The sequence below is a fragment of the Gymnoscopelus braueri genome (assembly GCF_963280865.1).
Source record: "Gymnoscopelus braueri genome assembly, chromosome: 23".
Taxonomy (NCBI): Eukaryota; Metazoa; Chordata; class Actinopteri; order Myctophiformes; family Myctophidae; genus Gymnoscopelus; species Gymnoscopelus braueri.
Genome location: NC_137625.1, coordinates 834,230 through 852,212, shown reverse-complemented (window position 1 = coordinate 852,212; position 17,983 = coordinate 834,230). Strand labels below are relative to the sequence as shown.

At 42.5% G+C, this 17,983-nt stretch overlaps 1 protein-coding gene across 1 annotated transcript in view; it reads left to right on the top strand.

The window, feature by feature from the left end:
• The window catches only part of dgki (diacylglycerol kinase, iota), a 98,195-nt gene extending 93,223 nt beyond the window's left edge, over positions 1-4,972 (top strand). The window contains exons 31-33 of the mRNA XM_080420697.1: positions 1,801-1,837; positions 2,736-2,835; positions 4,620-4,972. Of these exons, the coding sequence (XP_080276823.1) occupies positions 1,801-1,837; positions 2,736-2,835; positions 4,620-4,736 (254 nt within the window). The 3' untranslated portion in view covers positions 4,737-4,972. The remainder of the gene's footprint in view (positions 1-1,800; positions 1,838-2,735; positions 2,836-4,619) is intronic.
• Positions 4,973-17,983: the final 13,011 nt, after the last annotated feature.

Below are 17,983 nucleotides of genomic sequence, written 5' to 3'. Positions count from 1 at the left end.
TTCTCTAAAACACCCTGGACAACGCTCCACACGTCCTAGACTCTTCTCTCTTCTCTAAAACACCCTGGACAACGCTCCACACGTCCTAGACTCTTCTCTCTTCTCTAAAACATCCTGGACAACGCTCCACACGTCCTAGACTCTTCTCTCTTCTCTAAAACATCCTGGACAACGCTCCACACGTCCTACACTCTTCTCTAAAACACCCTGGACAACGCTCCACACGTCCTAGACTCTTCTCTCTTCTCTAAAACACCCTGGACAACGCTCCACGCGTCCTAGACTCTTCTCTCTTCTCTAAAACACCCTGGACAACGCTCCACACGTCCTAGACTCTTCTCTCTTCTCTAAAACACCCTGGACAACGCTCCACACGTCCTAGACTCTTCTCTCTTCTCTAAAACACCCTGGACAACGCTCCACACGTCCTAGACTCTTCTCTCTTCTCTAAAACATCCTGGACAACGCTCCACACGTCCTAGACTCTTCTCTCTTCTCTAAAACATCCTGGACAACGCTCCACACGTCCTACACTCTTCTCTAAAACACCCTGGACAACGCTCCACACGTCCTAGACTCTTCTCTCTTCTCTAAAACACTCTGGACAACGCTCCACACGTCCTAGACTCTTCTCTCTTCTCTAAAACACCCTGGACAACGCTTCACACGTCCTAGACTCTTCTCTCTTCTCTAAAACACTCTGGACAACGCTCCACACGTCCTAGACTCTTCTCTCTTCTCTAAAACACCCTGGACAACGCTTCACACGTCCTAGACTCTTCTCTCTTCTCTAAAACACCCTGGACAACGCTCCACACGTCCTAGACTCTTCTCTCTTCTCTAAAACACTCTGGACAACGCTCCACACGTCCTAGACTCTTCTCTCTTCTCTAAAACACCCTGGACAACGCTCCACACGTCCTAGACTCTTCTCTCTTCTCTAAAACACCCTGGACAACGCTTCACACGTCCTAGACTCTTCTCTCTTCTCTAAAACACCCTGGACAACGCTCCACACGTCCTAGACTCTTCTCTCTTCTCTAAAACATCCTGGACAACGCTCCACACGTCCTACACTCTTCTCTAAAACACCCTGGACAACGCTCCACACGTCCTAGACTCTTCTCTCTTCTCTAAAACACCCTGGACAACGCTCCACACGTCCTAGACTCTTCTCTCTTCTCTAAAACACCCTGGACAACGCTCCACACGTCCTAGACTCTTCTCTCTTCTCTAAAACACCCTGGACAACGCTCCACACGTCCTAGACTCTTCTCTCTTCTCTAAAACACCCTGGACAACGCTCCCCACGTCCTAGACTCTTCTCTCTTCTCTAAAACACTCTGGACAACGCTCCACACGTCCTAGACTCTTCTCTCTTCTCTAAAACACCCTGGACAACGCTTCACACGTCCTAGACTCTTCTCTCTTCTCTAAAACACCCTGGACAACGCTCCACACGTCCTAGACTCTTCTCTCTTCTCTAAAACACTCTGGACAACGCTCCACACGTCCTAGACTCTTCTCTCTTCTCTAAAACACCCTGGACAACGCTTCACACGTCCTAGACTCTTCTCTCTTCTCTAAAACACCCTGGACAACGCTTCACACGTCCTAGACTCTTCTCTCTTCTCTAAAACACCCTGGACAACGCTCTACACGTCCTAAACTCTTCTCCCTCCTGGCTCCCATACTGTCAAATAACGTCTTTCTGATCGGGATACCAGTATTGTTTACAATAAGGAGAGAGAACTCATACAGTGATCCCACCTGAAATAATTTTATGTTTATTTTTTTCAGGCTCTAAGGTCATCCTGGACTTGGTGGACAGAGAGAGGTATGTGCGTGTGTGTGTGCGTGTGCGTGTGTGTGTGTGTGTGTGTGTGCGCGTGCGTGCGTGTGTGTTATAAAGCACAGATAAGATACTACAGTATGTATACAAGAAACAGTTTCAACATGACTCAATGCAAACAATACAAACAAAGCTACAAAGGAATGACATTTTAAATCAAATCTTTACACCTCATAATCCTGAGTGATAATTTAACTGTGGTAGAGCACAGACCAAATGGACCCTTACAGGTCTGTGACTCTGAGAGTGTACACATGGAACCAAATGGACCCTTACAGGTCTGTGACTCTGAGAGTGTACACATGGAACCAAATGGACCCTTACAGGTCTGTGACTCTGAGAGTGTACACATGGAACCTAATGGACCCTTACAGGTCTGTGACTCTGAGAGTGTACACATGGAACCTAATGGACCCTTACAGGTCTGTGACTCTGAGAGTGTACACATGGAACCTAATGGACCCTTACAGGTCTGTGACTCTGAGAGTGTACAAATGGAACCAAATGAACCCATTTGTACACTCTGAGTTAAATAACCCTCAGGAGTTTGAAAAGAGATTTTTCTCAGTTCTGAGGAACGCTGTGAACTCTGACCTCACACACAGTTTGTTTCAGATAGATTGTTTCATGGTTAAAGACAATATAGATTTTTAGAGACAAGTTTAAAATGAGAAAAACATTCATTTAGGGATTAGGATTATACTGTTAGAGTTTAGGTTTAGGGATTAAAGATCCCTGAACTACCCTTTAGTTGGTTGTCTATGCTGTGTTTATGCCCTGAAGCACTCTGAGATTCATAAGAATGGAAAAAAAATTTGGTATTACAAACCTGTGTGTGTGTGCGTGTGCTTGTGTGTGTGTGTGTGTGTGTGTGTGTGTGTAGAGGGGACACTGCGTTACACAGAGCAGCGTCAGAGCGTCAACACGCCGTGTGTCGACTTCTGGTGGAGGGAGGAGCTTCACTGCAGAAGACCAACTTCCTGGTACACACACACACACACACACACACACACACACACACACACACACACACACACACACACACACACACACACACACACACACACACACACACACACACACACACACACACACCCAGCACTCAGCAGAATGTTTGTTAATGATCCATAGAATCTTTAATAGACCTTTAGATGACATCTGATTGATTGTATTTCATGTCATTATACGTCATACAATAAAAACACATGTTGCATCATGTTCTTCAGAGAAACGTCAAGGATATAAAACACAACCAAGTCCTGAGACGTATTTCCTTTGTGGTCCTCAGTCTGAGACAAACTATACATTACAACGCATCGCGTCGCGTTGTGAGCTTGTAAATCTGCTATTTTCAAATAGCCTATGTATAAAATATGGCTAAAGTGGTTAATGTATGTTTTATAATATAATAATTTATATCTGCAAAGTAACTAGTAACTAAAGTTTTCAAATAATTGTAGTGGAGTAAAAGTACAATATTTGCCTCTGAGATGTAGTGGAGTAGAAGTAAAAGTATTGAAAATTGGAAATATTCCAGTTCAAGTAAAAGTAAAAGTATCTCAAAATTGAGTAAATGTACTCAGTTACTTTACACCACTGCATGTTCAGCTGTTCATAACACATGCGCACAAAATAGGCTAAAGTAGACCTAAAGTTAAATCCCCTGTTGTCATGACATCTGCCTCCTATTCTGGGCTTGCAGGTTGAATACTTTATTTAAGTTTGCATAAAAAAAGCACATGAAAGTACAGTTCAAATACAATACAGTCAGTACAGTCAACTAAATAGGATTTATTTTAAAAGCCCAAGATAGCCAATGGCTTGTTTCAATTGGGGTCCTTATTAGGGTGGTGGGACGATATATCGATATCGCGATATATCGCGATACTTTCTCCCGCGATAAATAATCGATATACTGCCGAAAAATATCGATATTCGTTTGTGAACATCGTTTGTGATACGTTGTTTTTCCGACTCTGTATTTGTGTGAACTGTTTGGTGCTATTTTATGTGTTTATGAATTGAATACAAGGACTATCGTGATATATCGTTGGTGAAATTTCATGCAATATATTGTGATATCGCAATATATCGAATATCGTGATATTATTGTTATCGAGGGCCTGATATCGCCACAGATATCGTATCGTGAGATACCCATATCGTCCCACCCCTAGTCCTTATGTACTCAATTCATAGTGACATAAATGACATACATATATACACTACTATGTAGAATATCATATAAACAGTTTAGAAATTAAAAATATGAAAAACAAAAAAATATGTACAGTAAAAAGTTCAAGGGGGCGTGGGGGGAGGGGGTGGGGGTAGGTTATGACTTTTTTTTTTTACAGCGGCCAGTTTAGAATGTCAGCCTCCTGAAGGTACTCTTTTAGGGCAGTTTTGAAGGAGAGTAGGGTTTTACACTCCTTCACTACTGTTGGTAGGGCATTCCACATTTTTTTTTTTTTTTCTGCCCGAGTCGGGCGGCTCGGGCAGAGATGGAGAACTCTAGTGTGATTCACGCTGAAATACTGTCACGTCCGTCATGTCAGATCTGCTGCTGGGGATTTTCTAATGGAGGCTGTGGAATAGACTAAGTACCTCCTAACCTGTGTGTGTGTGTGTGTGTGTGTGTGTGTGTGTGTGTGTGTGTGTGTGTGTGTGTGTGTGTGTGTGTGTGTGTGTGTGTGTGTGTGTGTGTGTGTGTGTGTGTGTGTGTGTGTGTGTGCGCGTGTGCGTGTGTGCGTGGTTCATCCTCCAGGGTCAGACTCCGGCGGACCAGGCTGAAGGCGACTCTGAGCTGGCCTCATACCTGAGAGTCCAGAACCACCAACACACACCCTCCACTACACACCAAGACCTGGAGACTGCTGTCTGACACACACACACACGCACACGCACACACACACACACACACACACACACACAGAGGAGGACAGGCGAACTGAACAGAATCTGGATTTTGTTCTGGTTTCTGACCAAGAAGACGTATAAAGATGGACTTCGTGCTTCAGCTGGTGCTGCAGTGGAGAAAACCTCCGTAATTTATTCGTTTTTTAATTTAATTTATTCACATTGTATTTATTTGCTTGGGGGTGTGTTGTTGTTGTTTGGATCGAGTGTTTCGAGCCTGATGTATAATTACTGTAGTCGCGTGTCCCGGCGTCGCACGGTGAATACAGCAGATCTACAAGCTCACAGGTCGGTGAAAACATTTAGGGTCGCCGACTGTCCCCTTGAAATAAGAAATCGTCCCTTATTTGGACATTAAAAGACGTGTCCCATAAAAAGAGATATACGTTCTATCTTGCCTATTTCCACAATTTTTACGCGACACGTTTGCACGGCAGAGTGTGTAGGGCTTGGGCGGGGCTGATCGGAGCGGTCCATTCGGCCGAAAACCAGTTGAAAGTGGGCTTGCAGATCGGCTAGTTCCAGTTGCGTGACGGCCACACTCAACTGTGTATAACACTAGCCCTGGGGCTGTAGGGCTGTAGGGCTCTAGGGCTGTAGGGCTGTAGGGCTCTAGGGCTGTAGCGCTGTAGGGCTGTAGCGCTGTAGGGCTGTAGGGCTGTAGGGCTGTAGCGCTGTAGGGCTGTAGCGCTGTAGGGCTGTAGCGCTGTAGCGCTGTAGGGCTCTAGGGCTGTAGGGCTGTAGGGCTGTAGCGCTGTAGCGCTGTAGGGCTGTAGGGCTGTAGGGCTCTAGGGCTGTAGCGCTGTAGGGCTGTAGGGCTGTAGCGCTGTAGGGCTGTAGCGCTGTAGCGCTGTAGGGCTGTAGCGCTGTAGGGCTGTAGGGCTGTAGCGCTGTAGGGCTGTAGCGCTGTAGGGCTGTAGGGCTGTAGGGCTCTAGGGCTCTAGGGCTGTAGCGCTGTAGGGCTGTAGGGCTGTAGGGCTGTAGGGCTGCCAATGCACTTTGACCAGCAGTCATGGTGAAGTCCAGCTGTAGTTGTTTTGTTTTCATGGGACTTCAGTCGTTCCCTCCTGCTTCAGTGGACATACAATGACGTACGTACGTGGGGCGGCTTTCCCCACAAAAACATGGCGGCCAGGCTGACGCATAATGGCCTCAATGAGCAGCAGCTGCAGCCATTGCTGTATCTACGTATATGTATCTGAGTCGACTCGAAGACGTGCGTGCGTCGAGGTCAGTTTCAGATCGAGGAGACGTGTGGTTCACGTACTTCCTGTGGTGAAAACCCACACAATGGGGAGACAATGACGCAGCTGTTTGAAAACGATTTAACGTTGACGTTTGTCAAGTCATCTTGGAGCATCCATTTACACATTTAGCAGGTTTAGTCCGTTAGGCTTGAACGTCAAAGAGCTTTTTTTTTAAATGTATTTAGTCCCATCATGTTGTGCCAAAGACGTTGCACCCGTAGGTGCAATGTCACCTTCTGTCTGAAACATCTGTCATCAAACCATGTCACTATGTCACCATGTCACATCTGTCATCAAACTCCTCATCACAGCCTCACAAATATTTTTTAATTCTTTATTAGGAATGAACTCTTGATGTAGCATCTGGTCTTCAACGGGGTCCTAAAAAATAAAAGTAAATAAGTAACAGTACAGCTTGTCTAGGCCAGTGATTCTCAGCCCCCCCCCTTTTTTTTCAAAGACCCCAGTTTGATTTGATTCTTATCTCTGGGACCCCTAATCTACACTGTAAAAAAAATCCTGAATATTAATTTAACTCTGGAACCAAATGTTTAGAATTCAGTGTCCTGGGTGGGACTGTGGTGTTGTGATGCAGTCAGTAACGGTTGCCCCCTAACAGTGTTGATTTCCTCAACTAAAACTATGTTGGTCGACTCCCTTTTTTCACTGACGAAAACTAAATAAAAACGAAGCCACGAATTTCGTCAACAAATAAAAACTAGACTAAAATGTCAGTGAGGGACGAGTGGAGAAGAGATCCAGTAGAACTAAAAGACACGTTTCAGAGCGCAACACCTGAGCAGGTGTTGCGCTTTGAAAATAGCAGATCTACAAGCTCACAACGCGTCGCCAGCTTGTAGATCGGCTATTTTCAGCATGCAACCAAGTGTAAAATCAGCCATTACGACGCCATCAAGGCACCGCCAACACACATTATAGTCGACTAAATCAGCTGCAGATTTAGTCGACTATAATCTGATGATATTTAGTCGACTAAAACTAGACTAACAGTGAAACATTTCAGATGACTAAAACATGACTAAAACATCACAAAGGAGTATGTTTGGTTCTTTTAGACGTCACAAAGGAGTATGTTTGGTTCTTTTAGATGTCACAAAGGAGTATGTTTGGTTCTTTTAGACGTCACAAAGGAGTATGTTTGGTTCTTTTAGACATCACAAAGGAGTATGTTTGGTTCTTTTAGACGTCACAAAGGAGTATGTTTGGTTCTTTTAGACGTCACAAAGGAGTATGTTTGGTTCTTTTAGACGTCACAAAGGAGTATGTTTGGTTCTTTTAGACATCAGAAAGGAGTATGTTTGGTTCTTTTAGACATCACAAAGGAGTATGTTTGGTTCTTTTAGACATCACAAAGGAGTATGTTTGGTTCTTTTAGACATCAGAAAGGAGTATGTTTGGTTCTTTTAGACATCAGAAAGGAGTATGTTTGGTTCTTTTAGACATCAGAAAGGAGTATGTTTGGTTCTTTTAGACATCAGAAAGGAGTATGTTTGGTTCTTTTAGACATCAGAAAGGAGTATGTTTGGTTCTTTTAGACATCACAAAGGAGTATGTTTGGTTCTTTTAGACGTCACAAAGGAGTATGTTTGGTTCTTTTAGACATCACAAAGGAGTATGTTTGGTTCTTTTAGACATCACAAAGGAGTATGTTTGGTTCTTTTAGACATCACAAAGGAGTATGTTTGGTTCTTTTAGACGTCACAAAGGAGTATGTTTGGTTCTTTTAGACATCACAAAGGAGTATGTTTGGTTCTTTTAGACGTCACAAAGGAGTATGTTTGGTTCTTTTAGACGTCACAAAGGAGTATGTTTGGTTCTTTTAGACGTCACAAAGGAGTATGTTTGGTTCTTTTAGACGTCACAAAGGAGTATGTTTGGTTCTTTTAGACGTCACAAAGGAGTATGTTTGGTTCTTTTAGACATCACAAAGGAGTATGTTTGGTTCTTTTAGACGTCACAAAGGAGTATGTTTGGTTCTTTTAGACATCACAAAGGAGTATGTTTGGTTCTTTTAGACGTCACAAAGGAGTATGTTTGGTTCTTTTAGACATCAGAAAGGAGTATGTTTGGTTCTTTTAGACATCACAAAGGAGTATGTTTGGTTCTTTTAGACATCACAAAGGAGTATGTTTGGTTCTTTTAGACATCAGAAAGGAGTATGTTTGGTTCTTTTAGACATCACAAAGGAGTATGTTTGGTTCTTTTAGACATCAGAAAGGAGTATGTTTGGTTCTTTTAGACATCACAAAGGAGTATGTTTGGTTCTTTTAGACGTCACAAAGGAGTATGTTTGGTTCTTTTAGACATCACAAAGGAGTATGTTTGGTTCTTTTAGACGTCACAAAGGAGTATGTTTGGTTCTTTTAGACATCAGAAAGGAGTATGTTTGGTTCTTTTAGACATCACAAAGGAGTATGTTTGGTTCTTTTAGACATCACAAAGGAGTATGTTTGGTTCTTTTAGACATCAGAAAGGAGTATGTTTGGTTCTTTTAGACGTCAGAAAGGAGTATGTTTGGTTCTTTTAGACATCAGAAAGGAGTATGTTTGGTTCTTTTAGACATCACAAAGGAGTATGTTTGGTTCTTTTAGACGTCACAAAGGAGTATGTTTGGTTCTTTTACATCTCCATGTGTAGAGGCAACAAAGACGTATCATCTTTATTGTCTTCATCACTGGTTTACAGGGTGTTTACAGGGTGTGAAGATGTTGTTTTCCACGTTCAAAGTATTCAAAAGCCTTGACTATATAATGTCTTCTATTCAGCCGGTTCTCAATGTCGGGTCCGCGGACCACCCAGGGGTCCAAATGGACCCTTACAGGTCTGTGACTCTGAGAGTGCTGGACGTTTGATTCCATGTGTACACTCTCAGAGTTACAGACCTGTAAGGGTCCATTTGGTTCCATGTGTACACCCTCAGAGTTACAGACCTGTAAGGGTTCATTTGGAACCCCCCCATGGTCCCCGAACCGCGCGTTGATAAACAGTGTTTCTATTCTTTCAGTGTGTGTGTGCATGTGTAGCAGAGTAGCTCCACCCGAAGCCCAAAAGCCTAATATCTCGCCTGGCCGAATAAGGCGGGGGGGATTCCCTCTTGGCCTAGCGGTAGCTTGTTTTGGTTTCCCCACACAGCACGGGGAGACCCTGGGTTCGAATCCGGGGTGTTTACACATGCATGTGTGATATACATACACAACCACCTTTGTGCACATTTTTAGGATGTGTGTGTGTGCACATTTTTAGGGTGCGTGTGTGTGTGTGTGTGTGTGTGTGTGTGATTTATTTTGTGCATATTAGCATTTATCTAGAGAGAGAGAGAGTTAATCTGAGCCATATTGGATGCAATACTAATGGATGAGTTATTATTATTATTATCATTATTGTTCTTATTTATATTTATGGTTTACATTATATTAATGTTTTCTTCATAACCGTCCACACGTCACCAAGGAGTGTTGAATGTGAAAGTTTAACTTATTTACTGGTTGGGTGTTTTGGGTAGACTTCATTTTGTTTCTTTTTTGGGGTGTTTTCTGCATGTATGTGTGTGTGGATGGACTGATCCTCATACAGTGTTTTATTGAAATGTTTTTAGAGCCTGTTTTAAAGTTTTAGAAAAGAAAGATCCTGGAGATCACACACACACTAAAAAAGAAAGACATCGTTATTTATTTATTTATTAATTAACAAAACGTAAACGTTTATTTTATTTTTTGTGCTGTCCGTTCAGGATTCATTGATCAATAAGGTGGGACTTCTGCTAAAGTCAGTGCTTTTTTTCAAATTAATACGTATTTTGACCCCCATCTGAAAATACTTTGTGCTAGGGACCCAGATTTGTGTTAAAATGTTTCAAAGATGCACCCACCTATAGCACCTAGCTAGCACCTAGCTAGCAACTATAGCACCTAGCTAGCACCCACCTAGCACCTAGCTAGCAACTATAGCACCTAGCTAGCAACTATAGCACCTAGCTAGCACCCACCTAGCACCTAGCTAGCGGCCAGTGCTGAGGCGAATGTCTGGAGTTGGAAAATAGAGAAATACTATGAACAGTTAAGTAAGTTTACTTAATGTAGTTTGTTGGTGGGGTCATTCTGTATGACGTTACGGTGACATATAAGCTACAGGCCCAGTCTGAACCACATGCACACGTCTTTCTGTTGGTTATCATCTATATAAATAATCATATTTCTTCTTCTTTTTTTTTTTATTGAATTAACTGTGTTTTCCGGTCAGAATTCTTTATGCATGACATTTCTTTACCTCCTTGGAAGTAACTTTTCAGACGATAATGGCATTATTATTATCATTGTTGTTTTGAACTATTCTACGATGATATTCTATATTAATTATGGTTTTTAAATGTTTTATATCTGAGTTTGTACTTATATAGAGAGAAGTTGTGGTTGGGTTTTATTACATTTTATTTGTTGTTGTTTTTCTTCCCTCGGTGATAACAACAGGATTACTTGAACGCTCGGCGATTTATTATAATTTTTTAATAATGTAAATAAGACGTTATATATTCTGTATGGTTGCCTCTGACATCACATCTTGTGAGAGTTATGATTGGTTGTCGACGAGGAAGTGATTTATCACCTATGTGTATCAGGATTGATACTAGCCTGATGTTTTGATCTTTTGATATTTGGCTGCCGACCCCCCCCCCCCCCCCCCATTCAAAATATGTTGTTCCAGGGCCCCCCAGAAGCATATGTTGTTCCAGGGCCCCCCAGAAGCATATGTTGTTCCAGGGCCCCCCAGAAGCAAAGATTTTAGTTAAAAACGTCAGCTTTAAAAATGATATACAAAGGTTTACACAAAATGCTCATGATTTTTCAAGAATAGCAGATCTACATGCTCACAGCGCGGCACGAAGTCATGCGCTATGAGCTTGTATATCTCCTATTTTTTGAATAGATATAAAATGACACGGATGCTTTCCTGGTTCTAATGGGTTAACCCATATACTAGGCACCCCCACTTTTTCCCCCATCTGCTCCAAAAGAAAACAGACGATCTACAAGCTCACTGTAGGGTTCATTTACTTAAGGTTTCACCAGAGGAAAAGCCCCTTGAGATGCAGCATCTCGTCCTCGGGGGGGGGGGGGGGGTTCTATCTGTGGCACCACAAAATGGCCGCCACTGCGGTTGATATTCATTTGATCGGACGCCAAAACCCATCTTCTACCCGTTGAGACTTCAAACTCCATGTTGACCATCTTAAACTCATCTTAAACTCATCTTAAACTCATCTTAAACTCACGTCTCTGTTTCTGGTGACTGATGTTAGTCCTTCTAATGAGCGAGGGAACGGCCATTTTGAAATTCCCCTTTTAACACATTAAGAGCGGGAAAGCATCTGTCATTGTAGATTTTAAACCACTTTAACCATTATCTTATCCTTTGGATATTCAAAAATAGCAGATATACAAGCTATGAGCTTGTAGATCTACAAAATGTGTGCCAAATTTGAATACATATTTTTTATACATTTGTAACTCACATCTTTGCTTCTGGGGATTTTACAAATGTCTTCTAAATTAACTTGTGTTCTTAAACTTTTTCATGTCAAGGACCCCAAAATTATATGTATTTGGCCGCGGACCCCAATCTCATGTTGTTCCAAGGACCCCCGCCCATACCCCCCAGAAGCAAAGATTTGAGTTAAAAATGTTCGCTTTAAAAAATATATATACATATTCAAATATTTGTGATTTTTCAAAAAATAGCAGATCTACAAGCTCAGATCTGCTATTTTTGAATAGCCAAAGTATAAAATAATGTTTAAAGTGGTTACACAGATGCGTTCCTGGTGTTTAATGTGTTAACCGGACACAGACAGTTTATGAATGCTCCAAACTGACCTTTAGACTCTCTGGACCTCCTGCTGAGAGGGAGTGAGGTCGTTGTGATGTCACAACGGTTTCTGTGACATCATACGGTCGCACACGCGTGTGCGTGTGTGTGCGTGTGTGTGTGTGTGTGTGTGTGTGTGTGTGTGTGTGTGTGTGACCCTTCTCAAGGAAGAGTTAAAAGCAAACACTAAAGCTATTTACGCACACACACACACACGCACGCACAGTCACGCACACACACACACGCGCACAGTCACGCACACACACACACACACACACGCACAGTCACGCACACACGCACACACGCACGCACACACGCACACACACGCACACAGAGCTACCATAATGACTTATATCAGTTTAATTCCTCAAAGATATTTAAAAGCTTCACATTCACGTCACACTCTTCTGTCTTTCCAAGAACTTGTTTAACAGATAAAATGCACCTTTTTATTTTATAAAATAAAGTTCCTCTGGAAGGTTTAAAGTCCTTTGATTCTGACAACGCTCTTCAATGGGAACGGAGCGTTTTCTTTTTGTTGAACCCAGGGTGTGACCACGCCCTGAGTGTTGAACCCAGGGTGTGACCACGCCCTGAGTGTTGAACCCAGGGTGTGACCACGCCCTGAGTGTTGAACCCAGGGTGTGACCACGCCCTGAGTGTTGAACCCAGGGTGTGACCACGCCCTGAGTGTTGAACCCAGGGTGTGACCACGCCCTGAGTGTTGAACCCAGGGTGTGACCACGCCCTGAGTGTTGAACCCAGGGTGTGACCACGCCCTGAGTGTTGAACCCAGGGTGTGACCACGCCCTGAGTGTTGAACCCAGGGTGTGACCACGCCCTGACTGTTGAACCCAGGGTTTGGAGAAGAAAACGGGCAGTGGGGACATTTTCTGGACCCCTTAAAGCCTTAACAGAGACGATAGCAGACGTACAAGCTCACATTAATGTGTGGTGATATGCGACATGGTGAGCTTGTAAATCTGCTAGTTTCACTATATGGGGATTTAGACATTTTGACACATTTAGGCAGATCATGAAAACAGAGTTAAAGGGATAGTTCACCCCCAAAATGACTTATTTTCTATCAATTACAAACCCCACGTTTTTGTCTCATTCCTGAGACAATAATTTGATGAGTTGCGGCGGCTCCGGTAGGAGACACAAAGAGTCTCCTTTGTGTCTCCTACCGGAGACATTAGCATCTTTCCGCCGGTCATCAAATTATTGTCTCAGGAATGAGACAACATTTTTAAAAATATCCATGAATTCAAGTCTTCATGGGGTGACTAATTGATTGAAAATAAGTTTTTTTTGGGGTGAACTATCCCTTTAATGTGATTAACATACTTTTTGTTTCAATTAAATTGTTAAATTGTTATATTATCAAATCATATCTGTCTGCATTTCCCCAAAAGAAGCAGAGATTTAAAACAATAAGACATAAACGTGTCTCTCAGAGCGAATGCATTGATTCTCATGGGATTATAAACACAGTGCCATTTTGTCTAAAGTCTATTTTAATGTGAATAAAAAACTATAATATTGTCGTAAAACATCTGATTCAAACCAAAAAGCAAAAAAAAAAAAATCCTTTTTTCCAGATATGTATGGAGTTTGTAAAACACACAGAAAACACTTAAGTGGTTCTCAAAGCTATCAGGCCGTGACCCCCCAAAAATAATCATATTTGAACTGGGGACCCCCCCAAAATAATCATATTTGAACTGGGGACCCCCCAAAAATAATCATATTTGAACTGGGGACCCCCCAAAATAATCATATTTGAACTGGGGACCCCCCCAAAATAATCATATTTGAACTGGGGACCCCCCCAAAATAATCATATTTGAACTGGGGACCCCCCAAAATAATCATATTTGAACTGGGGACCCCCCAAAATAATCATATTTGAACTGAGGACCCCCCCAATATAATCATATTTGAACTGGGGACCCCCCCAAAAAATATCATATTTGAAATGTGCATGGACCCCCCAAAAATAATCATATTTGAACTGGGGACCCCCCAAAAATAATCATATTTGAACTGGGGACCCCCCCAAAATAATCATATTTGAACTGGGGACCCCCCAAAAAATATCATATTTGAAATGTGCATGGACCCCCCAAAAATAATCATATTTGAACTGGGGACCCCCCAAAATAATCATATTTGAACTGGGGACCCCCCAAAATAATCATATTTGAACTGGGGACCCCCCAAAATAATCATATTTGCCCCCCCCCCCAATAAAAGTAGGGGGTCCCGACCCACAGGTTGAGAACCACTGTGTTAAAGGAGGTTGGAGACGCAGAGTGGAGCCATGTCTGTCTGTCTGACTGACTGACTGACTGTAACACATTGTCTGAATATTAACATGAATTATCATTTTACAATGAATAAAGTTTGAATGGATTATGAACCTGTGCAGAGTCACTGTTTTTATGACTTCTTCTGTGCTTTACCCAGCTGATGTCTGCCCACAGAGGAGCAGTTATGAATGTTTTGCTCAGGCCTTATAGGGACACACTAGTCTCTTATAGGGACACACTAGTCTCTTATAGGGACACACTAGTCTCTTATAGGGACACACTAGTCTCTTATAGGGACACACTAGTCTCTTATAGCAGCAGCAGGGCCAGTTGCTTGCTCCCAACAAACCTTCTGGCATGTAATGACATTTTAAATTAATCTTATCTGGACTTCTGTGTGTGCTCCGGGTTGATCTGACAGGAACACCCAATCCCAGATCCTACCTCCTGCTGCTACTACTACTATTATTATTATTTCTAGCCTGGCTAGGTTTGTCTTTAGCCTGGTGGCTAGGCTAGAAGGCACCCTCCACTCAGTCGTGGTTTCCACTTGAGAGACTGAGTAACTCCGCTTCCCTGAACTTTCCATTTGTGACCCCCCAGTAGTGGATTGTTCACAAGAGAGACTAAATGGCCACGGAACTGTTGACCATTAAAACGGAGCTAAAATCAATTGAGGGGATAATAGATGAGCTTCTCCAACGACAAACCCTCCTCAGCTCCCGGCTGGCGGCGCTGGAGCCGACTGACAGCTGTCAGGTGAATCCCAGGGACGGCGGTGCCAGCGTGGACCCATCGCACCGACACCAGTGCAGGTGGCTGCGGGCAGAAGCGAAACCGTCTCGGACAACAATAATCCCTTCCGTGAAGCTGCCCCTACCCCCGATCACCCACAGCATGCCCCGACACCAGTGCAGGTGACTGCGGACATTGTCGTCACCAACTCGGTCAATAATGTCCCCCGTGTAGTCCCCCCTAACCCGGGTCATATTGGGCCAGGGGGATTCACGGTAAAACCCCCCAAAGTTTCTCCTTGTTGGGGATTCTATCATCAGGTCCGTTGTAATTCCTAATGGCATTACATATTGTTTTCCAGGTGCCAAAGTTTTAGATGTACTGGGAAATATTCCGCTACTCATTGAGCAATACCCCTCTGTCCAAACACTGATTGTTCATGCAGGTATATGCGACATAAAGTGCAAGCAATTATTCAAATTACAAAAAGACTACGAGCTCCTGGCGACAACAATTAAGAGCCTCGGCAGGAATTGCATTTTCTCTGGCCTAATCCCCACTCTGTTGAGGGGTTCAGAGCACTTTAGTCGCCTAAATACTATTGATCAGTGGTTGACAAATTATTGTATTGCCACAGGCCACGATTTTGTTAACCATTATGACTCTTTCTGGAAGAAAACACACCTGTATAAGAGAGATAATATTCACCCAAATATAAAAGGCTCAAAGATACTCACTGACAATTTTGCTTCCCACTTTACATGTTCAAGGTCAGGTTGACTACATGCCAACATTTTGCACCATCATCATAGTCACACTCCCTGTGTCCCTAGTTCAGTGGCTCTCTCCATTCCCACCCACATCACTGACAGGTGCAACCCTAGGCCCACTCACTGGCAGTAACCCACATAATCTAATAAAGATTAGCCAGACAGAATCTGTCTCTGCACATTACAGACCTAACATATTGTATTTTGCACTTTTGAATATAAGATCGCTGTCCATAAAGAAGATTTCTTATATTAATGATGTGATCTCTAATCATGGCCTATAAGCTTTTTGTTTTTAACTGAATGTTGGCTGTCATCTGCTGCATCAGCCACACTGTTAGAGGTTTCCCCACCAAATTACAGTTTCCTATATTCCATTAGACAGGGGAAAAAAGGAGGTGGAATTGCTACAGTCTAATGATTTCACCTGCACTAAATGCACCTTTGAATATCTGGCAACAATCATAAAAGCGCAGCAGTCTGTACTTATTGTTACTGTTTATCGGCCACCTAAGTATGACACCAATTTTGTATCTGATTTTTCTGACCTTATGTCCATTGTTCTCACCAGTTATGATAGACTGATCCTAATTGGTGATTTTAACTTTCATATTAATGACTGCACTAATTCAAGGGCTATGGAATTCATGGACCTCGCTGCAAGCTTTGACCTAGTCCAACATGTAACTGGCAGCACCCATGACCATGGAAACACGTTAGATTTGATTTTCACAAAGGGAATAGATATTAACATCTCATCAATCTCTGAAATTCCTGTTTCTGATCATTGCTGTATATATTTTAATGCCACAGTTTTAACATCAACAGATCGCTCTGAAACTGTTTTTAAAAAGCGAAATCTTGATGATACAGCCATAGCAAAATGTTCTGATTTAATGAGCACTCCTACTCCATCTAACATGACCTCAGTTGATAATCTTGTAGATTATCTCAATGACAAATTAAGACACTCCCTAGATACAGTGGCTCCTCTACAAATTAAGAAAAGGTATAAAAGCCATAAAACACCATGGAATAATGCCGCCCTCTGTCAGCTAAAAAGAAATTGCCGCAAAGCTGAGCGAAAATGGAGGGAAAATAAACTAGATGTCCGTCTTGAAAAGTTTAAAGAACACCTACATAATTATAACACTGCTGTCAGAAAGGCGAGACAAACCCATTTCTCAGACATAATTAATGGAAATCAAAATAATCATAAAGTCCTTTTTTCCACCATCAACAGTCTTTTAAATCCTAGGCCCACTACAGTTTTAAATGATCAAGCACTTGCTTTGAAATGTAATGATTTCGCATTATTTTTTAGGGATAAGATTGTCAATATCAGAGCTGAAATTGTTAATCCTATTCATAATTTCATCTCTAACTCCCCCTTAGGTACTCAATGGGATCTCCCTGGGCGGGGGCCTACATCGGCGATGACTTCATTCGAGCCTGTCAGTGTTGACTATGTCAACACTTTGATAGGAAAAATGAAGTCATGTACCTGTGCCCTTGATCCCATCCCAACCAAGCTTTTCAAAGCTACCTCCCACTATCTTTCCCAGGATACAACTAATATAATAAACTCTTCCATTCAATCAGGTATATTCCCCAAATCCTTCAAAATGGCCCTTGTAAAACCTCTGCTTAAGAAGCCTAATCTGGACAGCACTGATTTGCACAACTATAGACCCATATCCAACCTCCCCTTCCTCAGTAAACTCCTTGAGAAGATCAACTTATTAATCATCTTAACAATAACAGCATTCTTGACAAATTTCAATCAGGTTTCCGATCCCAGCATAGTACTGAGACAGCACTACTGAAAGTAGTCAGTGACCTCAGATCAGCAAGTGATAAAAATAGAGTGTCTGTCCTCATCCTTCTAGATTTAAGTGCTGCATTTGACACTATTGATCACTGTATTTTAATTGACAGACTAGAAAAATGGGTAGGTCTCTCTGGTAGTGTCCTTAACTGGTTCCGATCGTATCTAGCTGAACGACAGTTCTCTGTCTCCCTAGGTGATTTTGTATCGGATCCAGTTGAGACAGAGTATGGGATTCCCCAAGGAAGCATTTTAGGACCCATCCTCTTCTCACTATATATGTTGCCACTTGGTCACATCATTAGACGCCATAATATTAACTACCACTGCTACGCAGATGATACCCAGCTGCACATATCCGTCTCACCAGACGACCCCAATGCTTTAAGTGATCTTAATTCCTGCCTCAATGAGATCCATCTTTGGATGGGTAA